General features: G+C 43.0%; 1 protein-coding gene and 1 long non-coding RNA gene across 2 annotated transcripts in view; both read left to right on the forward strand.

Moving 5' to 3' along the window:
• The window catches only part of LOC310828716, a 232,064-nt gene that overhangs the window by 181,964 nt on the left and 32,157 nt on the right, over positions 1-17,943 (forward strand). The gene's annotated exons all lie outside the window — the stretch shown is intronic.
• The window catches only part of ITGA9 (integrin subunit alpha 9), a 231,444-nt gene that overhangs the window by 181,344 nt on the left and 32,157 nt on the right, over positions 1-17,943 (forward strand). The window contains exons 23-26 of the mRNA XM_083706263.1: positions 2,175-2,282; positions 11,480-11,605; positions 13,305-13,424; positions 14,744-14,845. Coding sequence (XP_083562389.1) covers positions 2,175-2,282; positions 11,480-11,605; positions 13,305-13,424; positions 14,744-14,845 — 456 coding nt within the window. The remainder of the gene's footprint in view (positions 1-2,174; positions 2,283-11,479; positions 11,606-13,304; positions 13,425-14,743; positions 14,846-17,943) is intronic.

Below are 17,943 nucleotides of genomic sequence, written 5' to 3' on the forward strand. Positions count from 1 at the left end.
GGTTAGCAGAAGCAGGGACCAAGCAACGGGAGCTCACCCCGTCACGGGGATTCAAACCACCAACCTTCTGATCGGCAAGTCCTAGGCTCTGTGGTTTAACTCACAGCGCCACCCGCGTCCTTAACAGCTCCAAACAGAACACTATAAACTGAATAAAACATCAAATATTAAAAACCTCCCTAAACAGGGCTGCCTTCAGATGTCTTCTAAAAGTCAGATACCTTGACATCTGATGGGAGGGCATTCCACAGGGTGGGTGCCGCCACCAAGAAGGCCCTCTACCTGGTTCCATTGTTTTCAGAGGGAGAGATCTGAGCATGTGACTAAGTATCCACAGAGGATTTTTAAAAGAACATAACTTTGGTTGGATTATGATTATCCTGATTACGAAGAACATTTCCCAGATCCCAAAAGTTGCCTGAGCGAGTCCCTCTTTGCCCTTCATTTCCCATCCAAATCTTGGGTCCTTGCAGTGTGATAAAGTCTTTTTAGTCACTAGCTGGAACTGCAGAGTGACAAATGGCACAATGACGGGAACTTGCAACTAGTAATATTTCATGCCTGCCTATTTTTATCCTTTCCTCTTAAACACAATGCTTTAAAAACAACAACAACGAGTAACACATGCCTTCCCAGTATGGGAAGTTACTAGTTCGCACCTGTTAATTCCTTACTGGCTGCTATTCAGTTGTTTGCTGGGAAAGAATGGAGAAAAGTGTGTTCTCCGTTGGATTCCAGGACATTAAATATCCTGTGAACCATGTTGCTAACTTAGGCACTACGGTTCTAGAGTTTACACCAGGCATAGGCAAACTTGGCCCTCCAGATGTTTTGAGACTACAATTCCCATCATCCCTGACCACGGGTCCTGTTAGCTAGGGATGATGGGAGTTGTAGTCAACAAAACATCTGGAGGGCCGAGTTTGCCTGTGCCTGGTTTACATCTTTGCCCATGTGATACAGAGCATTGGAAAACAATGAAAGCAGATTGAACGCAGCCTAAGGTTGGAGATTATCATTGAACGTGTTGTTCCAATACATTACAACTCTTAAAAAAATAATCATAGACTGATAAAAGTAGTACAATTTGCTTAGAGAAAAGTTTTCTTTAAAAGTTTATTTTTAAAAAAATAGTGGGGGGGGGCTTTCATCTCCTTTGTTGTGAAGATTCAAATACCCCTTTTTGTTTCTTATTACACTCATGTCTCATTGCAGTAGAGTTCCCAGTTCATTTGTTTTCTGTTACATTATTCTTGCATTTCATGCAGCAGTTAGGCCTTATTGTAGCTGGATCCCTTCCTCCCCTTTTAAGTGCCTCTGGGACATTGTAAGGGTTTGGCATTCTGCACCACTTCTCTTTATCATTCATGCATTCCTCAAAGCACAAACAATGTTTGGAGAATGGTCTAGATGTTTGGAGATTTAGAGTTAGCTGGATTCTGAACAGCGACATTGAGGGCTGCATATTCAGAGACTGAATCTTAAACAAGAGAGGACCGTGTCTCATTGAGATTTGTTTATTTTTCAGAATGTAAATGTTTTGACTGTTGCATCTATATATAAGTACGCAGAGCTGGATTAACGATTAGGTCCAGTTTTCTATAGAGACAGACTCCAGCCCCACCGATAACCCTGATGATCATTTTTTAAATGCAAAGTTGTGGCGCACAGTCCTTTCTGTAAGGCCTTTCCCCTAGTTTGGGGAAGCTCACGGAGCCAAGTGGTGATGTAAAGGCAGCTTGCATGTTCATACTTGGATACTCTTTCCTATTCTTACTCTACATGTTTTAGGGCTGGGCCTAGGTTGTGGAAAACAAGTTTTAGAACTGAACCATGGTTCAGATTTAAAGCACTTTTTGGTGTAACATGTAAATATCAAGGTGCTACCAACTGGGGAGAAATCTCTGCTTTCTGGGCAGTTTCATCCATGCAGCCTCAAATTTAGATCGAGCTTGTATAGATTCATGAATTTGCCTTGTGAAAGCCCCTCCCCATTCAACACAATGGTGTGGTTTTTATGCCTTTATCATTGCTGCGATTTTATGTTGTAGGTGAAGTTCATGCTCCAGTTGTATTTGATTATTGGGCAGCCTATGCTGGTTCCTGGTGGGGTTTCTATGCTAGTTCAAATTAATAAAAGTATGTCACAGGTTTGTATGTTTGTTTGTTTGAAGGTCTACAATGCTGGCCCAAGCACACTTCCTGGCTCTTTCGTCGATATTTCGTTTCCAAATCGTCTCTCGGCTACCGGAGCGGAAATGTTTCACATTCAACAGATGATGGTGAGATCTTTTTCAAAGTCTGTTCTGTGTAGCCCCTGGAAGCTGCTCTTGGTGGAAAGGACAGTAACATAAGAGTTTGTCCCAGAGTTGGCATTTCAAGGAATAAAGTCGGTATTGCTGCAGCAGTAGCTACTGAATTTAAAGCTTTGACTTAAACTTATTTGTAATAGGGAATTTTGCCTGATTGTGCCTATTATGTTAAGCATCCATTCCTCAGTCGATAACATAATGCAATGCTTTCCTTCCCTTAAGAGATTATTGGCCCCATTTCTATCCTCTTCCGGCTCAGTTTTTTAAAACCACTCCGTGGCTATTTTGGATGAAGGGTGGTAAAAGAAAAATCAGTCAAAAATAATAATCAAATCTGTGACTATCTGCCAATGTGTGTCAGATATGCTATACTACAACCTTATTCTTGCCTGTTGAAACTTTCAGATAATCAGTGGCTCATAAATGGGTGTTCATAGACTTATATTGGCCTCAACACGGTCTATGCAGGAAACTAGGAAAAGACCACACATATCTCCATTTCCCCTACACATTAGTGTGACAAAATCTTCCTTACCACTGGGCAAGATGATATAAAGGACCAAGCTACCTCCAGATGAGAGAGCTTATTCTGTTGTAATTTAGTCATCAATATATAATGGGTTAAAAAGAAAACTGAAGTCTCCCGTGAGACTTCCAACAGTCTGGAATGTCAACAGAGTCTTGTGACTCCATGAACTGCACAGTGGCATAACAGAAACCTAACAGGCATGAGACAGGAGTTGGTAATGCAGGTGAGCTGTGCAGAAGCAAGCTGGCAAGCAGGCTCCAAGCAAGCTGACGGCTAGCCCTGCAGAGGCTCCTTTTTTTAGCAGAAGTCAACAATTGGAAACAGTAGTGAAAGCACCCTGAACTGAACGTATTTCCATCTACGCACATTTCCAGCATTAGCAAATACACGTGTCAGCAGGTGCTTCCCTCAAATGTTCCTCCTGGTACTTGATTATGTCTCTGTTTTCCGCCATGCTCCAGCGAAGCAATATGTCTAGCAACCAAATAGTGAAAGGACAAAAGGTCAGGGGAAGCAGGCGTAACGCTCCTTGACATACTGTTGCACGTCTGGTGCGCGGTTTGCCTTCGCAAAGCAAAGCGTTACCTCTACAGAAAACAACCTAAAAAACCGAGGCCTAGATAATGTTGCTTGCTTCTGTGTAAAGTGTCAGTGTGTAGTCTGAATGGTTCATATGTAAGTTATAACCAGTCACAGTAAGTATTTTAATTTCAGTTATTGTTTAGTGTGCATTTACTGTAATTATTTTCCAGCACTTTCCATTTCACATTTCCTCCCCTTTTCTTCTATGCCTTTTTACACGAGGGACCTGTTTACATTTATTCACATACAGTTCCTCATATAGTACAGGTAGATTTATAAATAAATGCTATCACCTGATGTCAACTCAAAGACAATGTGTTTTAATGGAGGCACTTCACACACATTTGGAGAAGAGTAATGGACGTGGGTGTGTATGTGTGAACCAGCTCAAATTGGAAGAGGTTCCTTTGTTTCTTCGAAAGATTTATAATGTACTCTTTGAGAACATGCTTCACAAAACAGTTCACCTAAAAATCCAAGTACGACATAAAAACCTTTTAAAATATCCATTTCATAATAATACTGAAGCCTAAAAGCTAGGACAGAGGTAAACAATAAAACTCAGCCAGAACACAGTGTAGCTGCCCCACTTTATAACTCTAGGCTATGTTAACTATTGAAAACCATAGGGTCTTCAAGGCCTGCTCAGAGGACATAAGGGATAGGTCTTACCTAATCTCAGAAGGAATTGAGTTCTATATTTGCGAGGCCAACTGATAGAAAGTCCTAATACAAGTGCTGGCCAGCCTAATGGTCTTCTCTGGCAGGTACCTAAGCTGGTTGTGGAATTTAGGTAGAATTTACTCACATCAATGTAACTGCACTTTGAATGTTTTACGGTTCCAAGAGAGGAAAAGAAAGAACATAGAGCCAATTACTTTTAGGTGGTTTCATATCCTTGATGTGAGTACCTTAGGCTTAGTACTCAAGCTTTCATGGTGACAATTGAGCTCCAGTGCTGCTCTTTGGTGGAAAAGGAGAAGACCCGGGAGAAAAGCCCTGTACTATTACCCATCCTTTCCTTGCATGGTCTTAAGTTTATCATGTTGCGTGGTGGGGGAAAAAGAGCACCGGTGCTGTAGGTTCTACAATATAACCGTGCATTAGCTATACAACCACCCTTCAATTTCTCCTTTGACATATTTAGTGGAAAAGAGGAATAAAATTCCAAAACATTTTAGAGGTGATTTGGAGCAGACAGGGGGCAGTCAGTATCCTTTCTCAAAAGCCTCAGACTTTAGGGATGGGCCGGAAGTCACTGCTTGAAATGTTTTTCTATGACCATTTGTCCAAAAATTCTCATGTTTTAAGAATCTACAAATGAGGAGGTGGAGTATGTCTGGGTCATAGTCTGAGAGACAAAAGAGTTCCCATCCGCTCAGAGGCAAGGCAAAATTCACTTCTCTGCAATGGCCTGACCTTCTGCTCCGTAGCAGCTGGAAATTTTCTTTATTCCTTGGCAATGCTCATTAGTGGCTCTGAAAGATTGATGTAAGCAAAATAATCTTTAATTGGAAGTGCAGGCTATTTTGAGAGATCCATCACAACGTATTCAAACGGGGCCTTTCTAGAGTTTTGTCATACAGTCATTGCCTAGTTGTTACTGTTTTGCTGCCTGTGGCCTAGCTGTCTTTTCTCAAAGCCATGCATTCATTGTGGGGTGGCTGCATTTTCCCACCATGTTGACCTGCCGTCTTCTGCTATTGGAAAAATGTTATTCTATTCCATCAGCTTCATTAGTTAGTATGCAGCAATTCCTAGATCTACTCTGCATCCCCAAATGTAAACCAGAGTTAGAGGTCATACATTTTCTATTATTGGGGAATAATCAGGAGCTCACCAAAGTTAGCGGCTAAATATCTTTATCTGGTTTTTTGTCATCAAAACTCTTTGCAGACATCTGATCTCCCTGGAGACCTAGAGATGTAACGTTAGACTGCTTTGCCTCTTTCATTTGACAAATGTTTTGTGTCACTTGGAAGGCGGCAATTCTGTATTGATTTGCTATGGATGATGCCAATAAAAGGTTTGGTGATAATGAGTTGGCGTGGTATGCAGTGTGTTAACACAAGTGTCACAAATCCCTTCGCGCCTGTACATTCAGCCAGCCTTTCTCAACCTTGGGTCATCCCTTCATCCCCAGCCAGCAATGCCCAATGGTCAGGGATGAGGGGACTTGTAGTTCAATGACATCTTGGGACCCAAGGCTGGGAAAGGCTGTGCCACCCAGGTGATAACCTCTTTCCTGTTGCTCATCCTTCCCTAGTAGCTCTGATGTGTATCCGACTATCAAAGCCACAGAGCTAGGGATGGTCAGGTGGGTTTTTCCACCTGCCACAAGAGAAAAACATGAGTCCCACTAGTGAAGCCCCGCCACAAATCCCCGCCCCTTGCCACAAGCCATGCCCCTTGCCACCCATATCATTTTCCTTTCTGAAGCACATAGAGCCCTGCCCCTTTCTTTAAATTCATTGTGTTTCCTGTCTCCAAGACCGCATTGCACCTCTCTGCGAAGTTTCTCAAAAGCAAAGTGATAAATGAGCATTGTGAAATCTGTATGCTTTTCTCTGTTGTGTAAATAGCAGCTTTGGGGGAGTGAGTTAAATCAGAAGAGCTGTACAATGGAAACCGACAGGATGGGAGGGTGTTGTGGGAAGGGGAGGAAAGGGATTGTGATAGATTGTGGGAAGAGTAATGGGATTGTGATAGATTGTGGGAAGAGTAAATAGTGGCCATAAGAGTAATGGATTCATTAGCAGAGAGGGCTCAGAACTCCAGTTCAGGACATAACGCTGCCCCTGGGCAACCAGGGGTGACCCAAGTCCTTTTCCTACATGGAATGATGGACAGGATGTCCCTTCCTAGTTCCATGTACAGAAGTCCACTGACTGGTAGTTGACAACACTGGTGATAGGGAAGCAAACGCCACTACACCTGTACGCAGCAATGGGACACCAAAGTTCTGTCCTCCTGCCACCTGGTCTTCAGTCCTTGCCCCTCTCAGCAGCTGCCACCTGAGCCAACCATCTTGCAATGCAACGGTATCCCTTCAGAACAGATGTGCATAACAAAAAGGTTGGGTAAAGATGAGTAGCGCCAGTGTTTGGGATGCTTGACTTCTTCAGTCACTGTTTAGGAAGAAGAATTGTTGAGTAAGCTGAATGAATAGATTATCCTGTGTCACATGCAGCAAGGAAACAGAAGGTTTGCTAGGATATCATGACTGTCAGAACAGCTACAAAGGCCTCCGGAAGAAGGTTTCCCCCCTAAGTTTCCTGGCTAGGGAATTCCCTCCTGAAGAGTTTTTGAATTTGAGAAAGAGAAGGTCAGCATAATTTTCTTGAGAGACTCTGAAAAGTGAGATAATTTCCCCTTTCTGCTATTGGTGTGGCTTTAACTCTGCTAGGAATAGTGAGAAGGAAGTTGGAAATGATTGATTACTGCTTTAAAAGGTAAATAGAGCTTCTAATAAGCTATTATTCACCACTCACCCTTTCTCTATATATAGTTTTAATAGCTTCTTATAATAGTTATTGGAATTGTACCAGTTAGAATTGGAGGGATGTATCAACACTGCACATGGAAGGAAATAGTTCATAAGGAGTTTGCTGTCTCTTTACATAAAGTCCATTCAATATTCAGCAAGGATGTAATTATTTTGTTTGTTTGTTTCACCTCATTTATATAGCACTTGATTGTAATAAAACCTCAAAGTGAATTTTAATACATTTTAATACTATTTTTTCAAGCACATAATTAATCAGCCCAGTAAAATAATAGTAATAAAAAAGATAAAGGACCATCACCTGAAAGAAAAAGTGTAACACAGTGACTTTGGCAAGATTTTCCTGTAATGATAGTTTTTTCTTGGTGAGCAGAAAATATTCACAAATATTGGAAAACATGGAAATAATTTCTGTCACCTGACAACTTGAGAGCACCATTCAAATCCAAATGGAACCCTTCCTTGCATGGCTGTTTTCAAATTCAACAAACCAACATTTTGTTGTTGTTCCAAAGTCTTTCACTATTGTGAAACTTGATATTTTTAGTAAATCAAGGATTTCGAAATTTATTTACTTATTTCTACAGAGTTTTTAAAAGACTTATTCTCAGTAGAGCTCTTATAGCTGCTTTTAAAAATAATAATACCATAAATAGTTAAACGCAATAATACTACAACACAAAACTTTGAAAAATCCACTGAAAAATCCAAAGCAAACAAAAAGCATTTATCTTTCCAAATAAAGACTGTTTCCCATCCAAAGTAAAATGAGTCTGTCTTAAACTTAAGGGAGGCCAAATGTTCTCAGTAAGTGGTGATTGTATTCATTTTTTGTATATATTAAATTTATATACCACCCTTCATGCATAGATCTCAGGGTGGTTCACAGCATAAAAATACATTTTTATATATAGGGGGAGGGAGAGAGAGCACACATTGCATTTGAAATTAAATGCAGTTTTAAAAAAGATAAGATAATGAAGGCACTGTTGTCAGGTTGGTTCTTCTTTAGTGGGGTACCAACTTCCATACAAAAGAACACAAAAAGTTCTGCCATGCAGTGCAATCCTGTATATGTATACTCAGGAGTAAGCCCACTGATTCAGTGGGGCAGTCCCAAGTAAGTGTATATATAGGATTGCAGCCTTTATCTGATGCCAGATTCTGAATGAGATGTGAACTACTTAAGTTGTTAATAGTGCTGCCAGCTCTGTTAGATGGAGGAACTGCCTGAAATTGCACGTACTCAAGGATAAAAGAGAGACAGAGGGAAGGATAAAACTCTGCTTCAGCTCTGAACAATTTGTGACCCACAAAGCTGAAGAAAGCAAGCAATGTATTGCTGCCTTAAGAAAACCACCTGTCATCCCCAGTCTATTTATTCAGTCCCTTGTGGACCAATAATTCATGGCTGGATCCATGTAACAGTTACTCGGACAATTCCTACAAGATACTTTGCCCCATATCAAGTTGGCATCCGTACAGTGGATAAATTACCCTCCTTTGCCACCAGAGAAAGGCAGAATGTAAGCACAAGCTTGAATTTAAACCACGGAGTGCTTGAACAGAGGAATGTTACACGTAAATTTGCCGCTTGGATTCCATGTATGGTGGTGTTAACTGTAGACGTGAACCTTTTGTGAGCCCTAAAATTAAATAAAACAAATGTTTCCCCTCACTGTTGATACATTGGGTGCAATGTGTTCTTCCTGTTCACAAACACTTGAATGTCTTTGTTAGGCATACCAAAGAGGGGCAGTCATGCCTTATTTTGGCTGCCACAAAAGTTCAGAGAAGTTTGACGTAGGTGTGAATTGACCCATTACAGTCATTTTTCTTCAAATGGGAGACCTTAAAAGGTTCCAGTGTTGTTCAGAGAATAGTTATGACAAGGTGCCTTGCAGAAACTGGGGTTTTTGATTCTGATCAGCTCCAGCTAGCATGAATAATGGTCAGGGATGATGGAAGTTGTAGTCTGTTACATAGAGGTGGGCAGCACATTGGCTACTGTTTTCTATGATATTATGCATGCTGTTCTCTTAAGCTGGTTGGTAGACCAATTTAGCATGGGCGTTCCAAAACTCTAAGTCTTTCTGAAAACAAGAATGTAGATTAGCAAGAAGGAGCTAGCAGTGGCCAGCTCATTCGCGGGGGAAGCCAAGGTGGCAGTAGCACTGCTTGTATGATAAGCAATGCCATCAGTGACCATGGATCAGCTGCAGGACACATGTTTGTGATGTTTGGCTGCTTGTGAAGCCCATGCAATTTTCTCATGGGTAGATAAGGGCATAGAATGCTACTTTACACTGAGTGAGATCATTGGTCCATCCTGCCTTCTGGGGTTTCAAAAAGAGATTTTTCTACTTGGAGATACAAAGCATGTGGTTTCCTACTGGAGCTGTCTCCCCTTTCCCAATTCACAAGATCACTTTTTGCACACTGAAAGGAAACCGGCAGAAAGGAGAAACATCACTTGTCACATCTGTTTTCTCAGCCTCTTGCCATGTGCAAAACATCCCCTATTTGCTTGTTGTAAGTCATAAATCTGTCCAGGAGAACAAACTGTCTCCGCATTTGGAGAGGCTATGTACAGCTATTTATTTTGCAATGTCCACTTTTGAAAGAAATTGGATCCTCCTCTTTAAAAAAGGGATGTGTGTGTTACAAGTTACCTAGTTTGTGGACTTGCACTGCAAATACGTCAGGAAATACTTGCGAAAAAATACATGCCAAAAACAGCTCTGACAACGATTATAAGATAAAACATTTGACAAGTCACCGAGGTCAGCATACTATGGAGGTTGCGAATAAAGCATCTGTTTTAGGGGCAAACAGAGTCAGCTGATTCATATTCATCTCAGAAGGGTGCCTCTTGAGAAATTGCAATTTGTCATTCACAAGCACTCTGCTACATTATTCCAGCTTGCTCAGCACTGCTAGGAACAGGAATAGTCTGCAGAAACTTCAGAGCAATGGTACCTCACATGGTGCCCTCCAGATGACTGCAACTCCTATCAACCTCTAATCTTTGGCTATGCTGGGAGTGATGGGTGCTGTAGTCCATAATATTTAGAGGCCATCCATGATAGGTGTGTGCATGGTTGCTCATGTGCAAGCGCAAAAATGCCACATGAAAAAAAAGGTTGGTGGGAGGGCATGGCATGGTTGGGAAGAAGTAATTGAGAAACCATTATTGAGAAACGAAGAATATACAAAGGATGTGAATGCAAGGGGTATTCCCCAAATTTTCCGCTAGATGCTGAAGTTACTTGGTTTTGTTTCTGTAATAGAATTTGTTGCATTATGAATCTTCAGTTGATTCGTTTTTTGTTTCTGAATTTTGTGCAGAGTGTTCTGTATGTACAGTTTGGAGTAGCTTTCACTTGTTTTCATTCGTGAACAATTTTCCCCCTCTCTACATAATCAGTGGCACATGTGCACATTGATAAAGCATTGCTAAAAATCCATCTTGACCGTATAACTGATTGTAATTGTGTTCCTTTTGTGCAGTGTTTTACCGATGTGCAGGTTGGTTCGTGTTGAGAAAACACTACAAAAAAGCAATGTTGCTCTTATTGTACGCATGACGGTGATTTAAAAAGGTGTCAGGATTGCATCAGTAAACACCTCCCTCACCAAAAGGACATACATGCCTACAATCACATCCAGTTCTCTTTTTGCATTGGTAGCATACTTCTGAAGGCATGGTTGCCACTTCTCCATGCCTCTACCCCAGACTGATCCAGCACCAGTAGTATTAGAACCAGTTCCCATAGGAGGGGTTATTTCTCATCCAACAACATCCCTTGAGAATAACTCCTAGATGATCCAGCAGTTCTGATATTACCAAACTAATGTGGAGTGAGAATGGCAACAATACTGCTCCTTTAATTTAACAGCCAGCCTTTTTGTTGTTTAGTTGTTTAGTCGTGTCCGACTCTTCATGACCCCATGGACCAGAGCATGCCAGGCACTCCTGTCTTCCACTGCCTCCCACAGTTTGGTCAAACTCATGTTGGTAGCTTTGAGAACACTGTCCAACCATCTCATCCTCTGTCATCCCCTTCTCCTTGTGCCCTCCATCTTTCCCAACATCAGGGTCTTTTCCAGGGAGTCTTCTCTTCTCATGAGGTGGCCAAAGTATTGGAGCCTCAGCTTCAGGATCAGCCTCAACTTCACGAACCAGCCTTTAGTTCCATGGAAATAAATACTGCTTGCTTCCAAATAAAGGCATTTTAGAACTTACCAGTCACTAAGATGGAAAGGAAATAATTGGTTCTCAGTAGGCAAAATTGGGTAGGATTGACAATAGGCAATTTTCTATTTCCATTCATTGTAGTTAACATATGTAAATATGGAAAAGCTTATAAGAAACTGGCAGCCCTTACAGGAGTGGTCTTTGTTTCATTTTTTCCCTTGTTGCCCATATGGGAAAAGTGTGGTTTTCTTTTTTCTTTTTTTAATAAATCTAACTTAATCTAATGGAAAAGGTGGTATATTTACAAAAGAGGGTGAATCAATTATTTTTGTGTTGTTGTGATCTTTCTTTAGGTTGCCCAGGACAAGGGAAACTGCTCTTTTCAGAAAAATCCAACCCCATGTATCATTCCTCAAGAAAAGGAGAACATTTTCCACACAATATTTGCCTTTTTTACCAAATCTGGGAGGAAAGTATTGGTAAGAAACTAACTTCATTTTCGACTTCTAAAAATTCAGTTGCCATATTCCAGAGCCTCGTACATGCATGGCCTACCCACTACTCTTACAGCTAAAAGAGAGCACACTGAGTTAATGTCCATAACTGTCAGTAGAGAATCCTTGTCTTTATCCATTGATCCGATCTGCTATATCATTGCCCACAACCCAGAAAAGATTTGCTACTAAAGGAAGAAGATAGTTCACTGATGCGTTTGCCAAGTTGATATTCCACTGTGTGAAAAATAGATGTAGAAAAACATAATTATGCCTATTTTCCATGCATTCTCACATGCAGCCTTAAGTTTAGGTTCTAGCACATGGGTAGGCAAACTAAGGCCCGGGGGCCTAATCGCCTTCTAAATCTGGCCTGCGAATGGTCTGGGAATCAGTGTGTTTTTTACATGAGTAGAATGTGCCCTTTTATTTAAAATGCATCTCTGGGTTATTTGTGGGGCATTGGAATTTGTTCATATTTTTTTCTTCAAAATATAGTCCAGCCCCCCACAAGGTCTGAGGGACAGTGGACCGGCCCCCTGCTGAAAAAGTTTGCTGACCCCTGTTCTAACACAATGCATACAGCCAGTAATTAGAGTAATATACTGTGATGAATCAATACATGATCCTTGAAAGGGGGAACAGGTTCAGAGCTGTTCCCTTTTTTGACAATCCACAGTTGAAATACCTGCATTAGATATCCTTTATCCAAAATATTTGAAATCCAGGCCTGTATTGTTATTCTTGCTATTTTAAGGTGCCTTTATTCATCTCATTGCTGTTAACTGAGTCACATTAGACATGAGCAGCTTGCACATAGTTGAGACAGATCATTTGAATTAGCAAAGGGATTCAGTCAAGCATAGAAATATAGCATATTCTGCAGTTGCTCAAGACTGGTCCAGTTCCTAAGACAGGTTCAGTTACTGAGTATCTCCAGCTGATTTGCAAATAGTCATACTGGGACCCATAGAAAACACACTACAGTTTTTGGATTGTAGTGCTTGGATACCTGAGACCCAGATGCAAGCTGACTAGTTTCTTTACTGTTTGGGAACAGGCTCTAAACTGAATGATAAAGCTGTTCATTCAGCTGATCAGCCACTTCAGCTACTTTATTCAGTTAATTTATTCTACAGTGCAGCAAAAGTACAGAAACAGCAGAAGCTGTTTTATACCAAATCAGATTATGGACTCGCCTAGCTCACAGTTATCAGCACTGACTCACAATGGCTCCCCAGTAAAATATATCTTTACCCACCCAGGGGTGCTGAAGATTGAAACTTCATTTATTTAAAGCATTTTTATCCCACTCTTTAGCCAAGAAAGGATCCTAGATCCACAAGCGATGTGGCGCTGAGCTAAAAAGTAGGCCCTTGTTTGTATGAATAGTTGTTGCGCCACCTGGGATCTTTCATGGGGAGATCTGTACCGGATTGTCTATGGCAGATACAGAGAAGCTTCCCAGCCCAGCAGGCCAGATCCTGGCCTCCCCCACCCCTGGGGGCCAGTGTGACAGTCACTTGCTCCTACAATTCTCTAGGATAGGTGTCTAGAGAAGTTGGACAGGAGTTACAAAACCAGGGCTGATGTTACCCATCCAGTCAGAAAAGCCAAAGAGCATTTCTTTGAATTTTGGCACATTTCCTTACTTGTCTCACAGCTTTCTACTTCTCTCCCTTAGGACTGCGAAAGACCAGGCAGGTCCTGCCTAATTATACGCTGCAACTTAAGCTCACTAGCTAAAGCAGAATCCCGCAGCATAGATGTGCATATGCTGTTGAATACTGAGATATTGAAAAAGGTGAGCATCGTTGCCTGAATTATACTCTTAAGGTGCCTGTACATGATCCGTCACACTACAGGAATTACGATGGAATTATCTGGAATGGTTCCTGCAAACATAAGTGGAATGCGTTTTAAACTTGTACATCTTTTCATGCCTCCCATCGTCCGACTTCTGAATGCTGCCTGTGAACGGGATGGGAAGTTGATAAAGCAAAAGGGAAAAAAATACATTGTGTATTGGAATTATATGTGAAATCTATGAAAAAATAATAAAATATATTTAATTCCCCCCTCCCCCCTTGTTGATGGGGCAGCACCCTCCACTGCGGCAGAGGTAGCGGCGTGGGGCAGGCCAAGCCATATAATAGACACAATTCTGCCCTCCGGTTATTGGCCGAGGGAGCCGGCGTACAGCTTCCAGGTCATGTGGCCAGCATGATTAAGCTGCTTCTGGCGAACCAGAGCAGCGAATGGAAATGCTGTTTACCTTCCCGCCAGAGCGGTACCTATTTATCTACTTGCACTTTGACGTGCTTTTGAACTGCTAGGTTAGCAGGAGCAGGGACCGAGCAACGGGAGCTCACCCCGTCGCGGGGATTCGAACCGCCGACCTTCTGATCGGCAAGTCCTAGGCTCTGTGGTTTAACCCACAGCACCACCCGCATCCCTAATCATGTGATTAGGATGCTGTAATTCTTGAGGGCATAGGAAGCAGTTTTATTTATATGTCATAAAATTTATTCACCGCTTGATTGTAACCTGAAATAATTTGACATTCTAGAAGAACCGTTGACTTTAAAAGGTTACTGGCTCCTTGTGTTTAGACTCCTCATGCTCAGACTCTTCATAGGAAACACAAGACTAATTCACTTTTGCAGAAGAAGAATAAAAAAAACCCCACACCATCATACACATATTTAGGCTTTTTTACAGTGAGTCATGTCAGGATTTATTTTGATAATGCAATGTTTTAACCAGTACTGTGTGCAACTGCAATTTAGTAATTATATCTAAGTATCTGTTCCTAATTATGTGGAAATAATTCAGGTTAAGATGTTCTTTGCTGGTGATGTTTGGCAGTGTGTTGCATTCTTTTAATTGGGCGATGTTTCCGGACTGAAGAGCTTTTTACCCATATCAGATCTGAGTTTGAAAACAAAAAAAAAGGACTATATATCAAATTTAATGGGATGTGTTGGATTTAAATCTGGAATATTGGATCTTGATGGACCTTGCATCTGATTTGAGGCCATAAAAGAGCTGGTGCTTAAAAGTCTTTGAAGGCTGTGAAATTGACAGAGTTACTCAACTTTTACTGTTTTTTTCAATCCTTAGGACAGTTCATCCGTCATCCAGTTTGTAACAAGGGCAAAGGTGAGGGTAGACACAACTATCCGGGCAGTAGAAGTACCCAATGGGAATTCAGAAGATGCAACAGTAAGTGAATGAATCTGAAGAGCAAGGATTACTTGTGCTGCTCATATGGAATGCATTAGAGAATCCTACACTGAGCGAGGAATTTGTGGTCAAGCCTAAGCTTCGACTTCAAAAATGAACGAGCGTGCCTTTCTTTGAATGCAACAGCGGCGCTGCTGCCTTGCAATCCTCCTGTGGTTTTGCTTGCTGTGATAAGCTTTGGCCCTGTAGCAAATGATGCTATTTGGAATACTTTAACGCACGTTGTGCTGCAGTTAGACCGGCTTGTCAACTGTGCCTTTTGCTAAGCAGTGAGTTCCGTTTCACACTGTTCAAGCCTGCTTTAATCTAAAAAATCAGGTTTTTCAAAATCGATGAGATGTATCCCATTCTGGATTTATCAGAATGGGATGATAAAATGCATACAATCCTGTGCATGGAATCAAGGAGTGGTGTGCGGTCATTGGACTAAGGGGACTAGACTAGTCACCTAAATGTTCCCCTGGTGTCTTCTTCCCAAAGCCCGAGAAGCTTCTTTCTGGCTTAGGGAGGGAGGCGCAATGCTCATGTATGCGACATCAGGACATTGCAGTGTCACATGCATGACATTGATGCCCCTCACAAGCCAATGCCTCTGGCCCTAACTGTTCCCCTGTGAAAAAATCACCGCACACTGCTGGAAGCAAGTTTCATTGTGTTTAGTTGGGTTTGCTCCACAGTAAGCGTGTTACTTACCAACAAGGGACGCGGGTGGCGCTGTGGGTTAAACCACTGAGCCTAGGACTTGCTGATCAGAAGGTTGGTGGTTTGATTCCCCGCGACAGGGTGAGCTCCTGTTGCTCGGTCCCTGCTCCTGCCAACCTAACAGTTCGAAGGCACGTCAAAGTGCAAGTAGATAAATAGGTACCACTCCGGCGGGAAGGTAAACGGCGTTTCCGTGTGCTGCTCTAGTTCGCCAGAAGTGGCTTAGTCATACTGGCCACATGACGCAGAAGCTGTACGCCGGCTCCCTCGGCCAATAAAGCGAGATGAGTGCCGCAACCCCAGAGTCGTCTGTGACTGGACCTAACGGTCAGGGGTCCCTTTACCTTTAAGTGTGTTTGGGGCTGTTACCTTAAATGTTTTAATAACATTGGGGCTTAAAGAGAATAGGCAAGAAGGTACAGTAATTAGGACAGAAGCTACTCCTTTATCTGCCATGACCCTTTCTGGTTCCAGGTGTTGTTGCTTATATGCCACATGGCAAGGGCACATACAACAAAGCCAATGGCCTTAGAAGGAGAAGGAGAATTTTTATTACGGCCAAAGGCCAGCATAAGGCCAGAGGGAGGGAGAAAGAGAGAGAGATCCTTTGGAAAAACGCAATTTAGAATACAGAAGCAGCAGGGATAATGTGATGTGCTTCTTTGCTCTGAATTGGCCCTGCTTAATGCTGATTTGCTTGCTTCTTCTCTGCTCCAAATTGCCTCCCTCCCCCCAAGCCATGTTTCTGCTGCAGGGTTTCACCTGTGTTTGTGGGACTAAGCACACCTTTGAAACCCCACGGAAAAAAGGTGGTGTGTGGATACACCTTTGAAGGGGAGTAGTGAGCGAAATACCCGCACACGCCGTTCCTCAAAACCACCCCTTCCCAAAGAGCCTGTTTGCTTGTAATATTTAGTAACACTTAATTTGATGCTAATTGTGCCACTTTCCCCTCTGCTTATTCCCTCTCGGTATTCACCATTTGTAAAGCATGACCACAATCCATTGAAAGCAGCTTGCATTCTCTGTATGTCATAGAACGATTGTGTGGAAAAACCGATTCTGGCTTCATTGGGTTAGATATTGAACATCTTTGCTAAACGTTGTGTAAAATTATTTCCAAGCTTCCTGATACTGGCTGTCACACCAATCCTGAATACATTACTTGGAATTGCTTACAGTGGAACATGATTCCAAGCAAATGAGGTTGGGATCACAGCCTAGAACAATTTGGCTGACATGTTGAATGCATTCTAGGAATTTAGATCCACAAATCCAATTAAATTGGACGAAACCAGGAATTAGAAGCATCCCCAAAGATTTAACAATCCTAAATGTCTTTAGAGATATTTCAGACCAGAATTTACCATACTTTGAATCAGGGCTGGCCAGTGGCGTAGCATGGGGGGGTGCAGGGGGGGCCGGCCGCACCGGGCGCAACATCTTGGGGCGCGCGCTCGCCGCCTCCGGAGTCGCCGAAGAGCCTCGGGCACAGGCTGTAGCAGAGCCCCATGTCTCGCGGAACCGACGAGCTGTGCGCGCATCTGGGCTGAAGGCGTCCGGCAGGCAGCGGCTCTCAGCGCTCGCCACGGTCCCCGCGCGTCAGGGCCGCGGAGGGCGCGCCAGGCAGCCCCTCCTCACAGCCCCGCCGCCGCTGCCACTGCCGCTGCAACTGCTGGGCCATGTTGCATTTTCCTCGCCTCTCCGCCCTCCTCCTCCAGGCAAGTGGCGGCGTTTGGGCGGCAGCGCCAGCGGTAACTCGCCTCAGATCACCTGACACGGACCCGCCGCCGCCGCCTTGGCTACCTTACCGTAAATACCCCAGCCCAGGCAGCAGCAAGAAGAAGCTGGCAGCGGCGGCAGGTTAGGGGTTAGGAGGCGCAAATTACTTGCCTTGCCCCGGGTTAGGGGGCGCAAATTACTTGCCTTGCCCCGGGTGCTGACAACCCACGCTACGCCGCTGGGGCTGGCCCAAGACATTTTGGCACCTGAGGCAAACCACAGAATGATGACCCATCCCCGCCAGGGAAGAATATCTACAACAGGGACAAGGGGGCAGATCAGATCAGTCTTATCCAACAATGGGAATCGAAGGCCATCAGTTGGGGGGAAGGACCCCACTCTGAATCACATGGGGGGGTATAGAGCCCAAGAGACCCCAGAGGGCAGCCCTCAACATTTCCTCCCTGTGGGAGGAGACCAGAAACACCTTATGTTCATTGAGAAGCCAGATGTTTGGCCCTCCAGATGTTTGCACTACATCTCCCATCAACTTTGGCCCATCAGCCAACATTATCTGGAGGGTCAAAGTTTCCCCACTCCTGAAGTAAAGGATTTAGTAATTCTCCAGAATGATAAGTGTAAGTGTAATCAGA

The sequence above is a fragment of the Podarcis gaigeae genome (assembly GCF_964106915.1).
Source record: "Podarcis gaigeae genome assembly, chromosome: 12".
NCBI lineage: Eukaryota > Metazoa > Chordata > Lepidosauria > Squamata > Lacertidae > Podarcis > Podarcis gaigeae.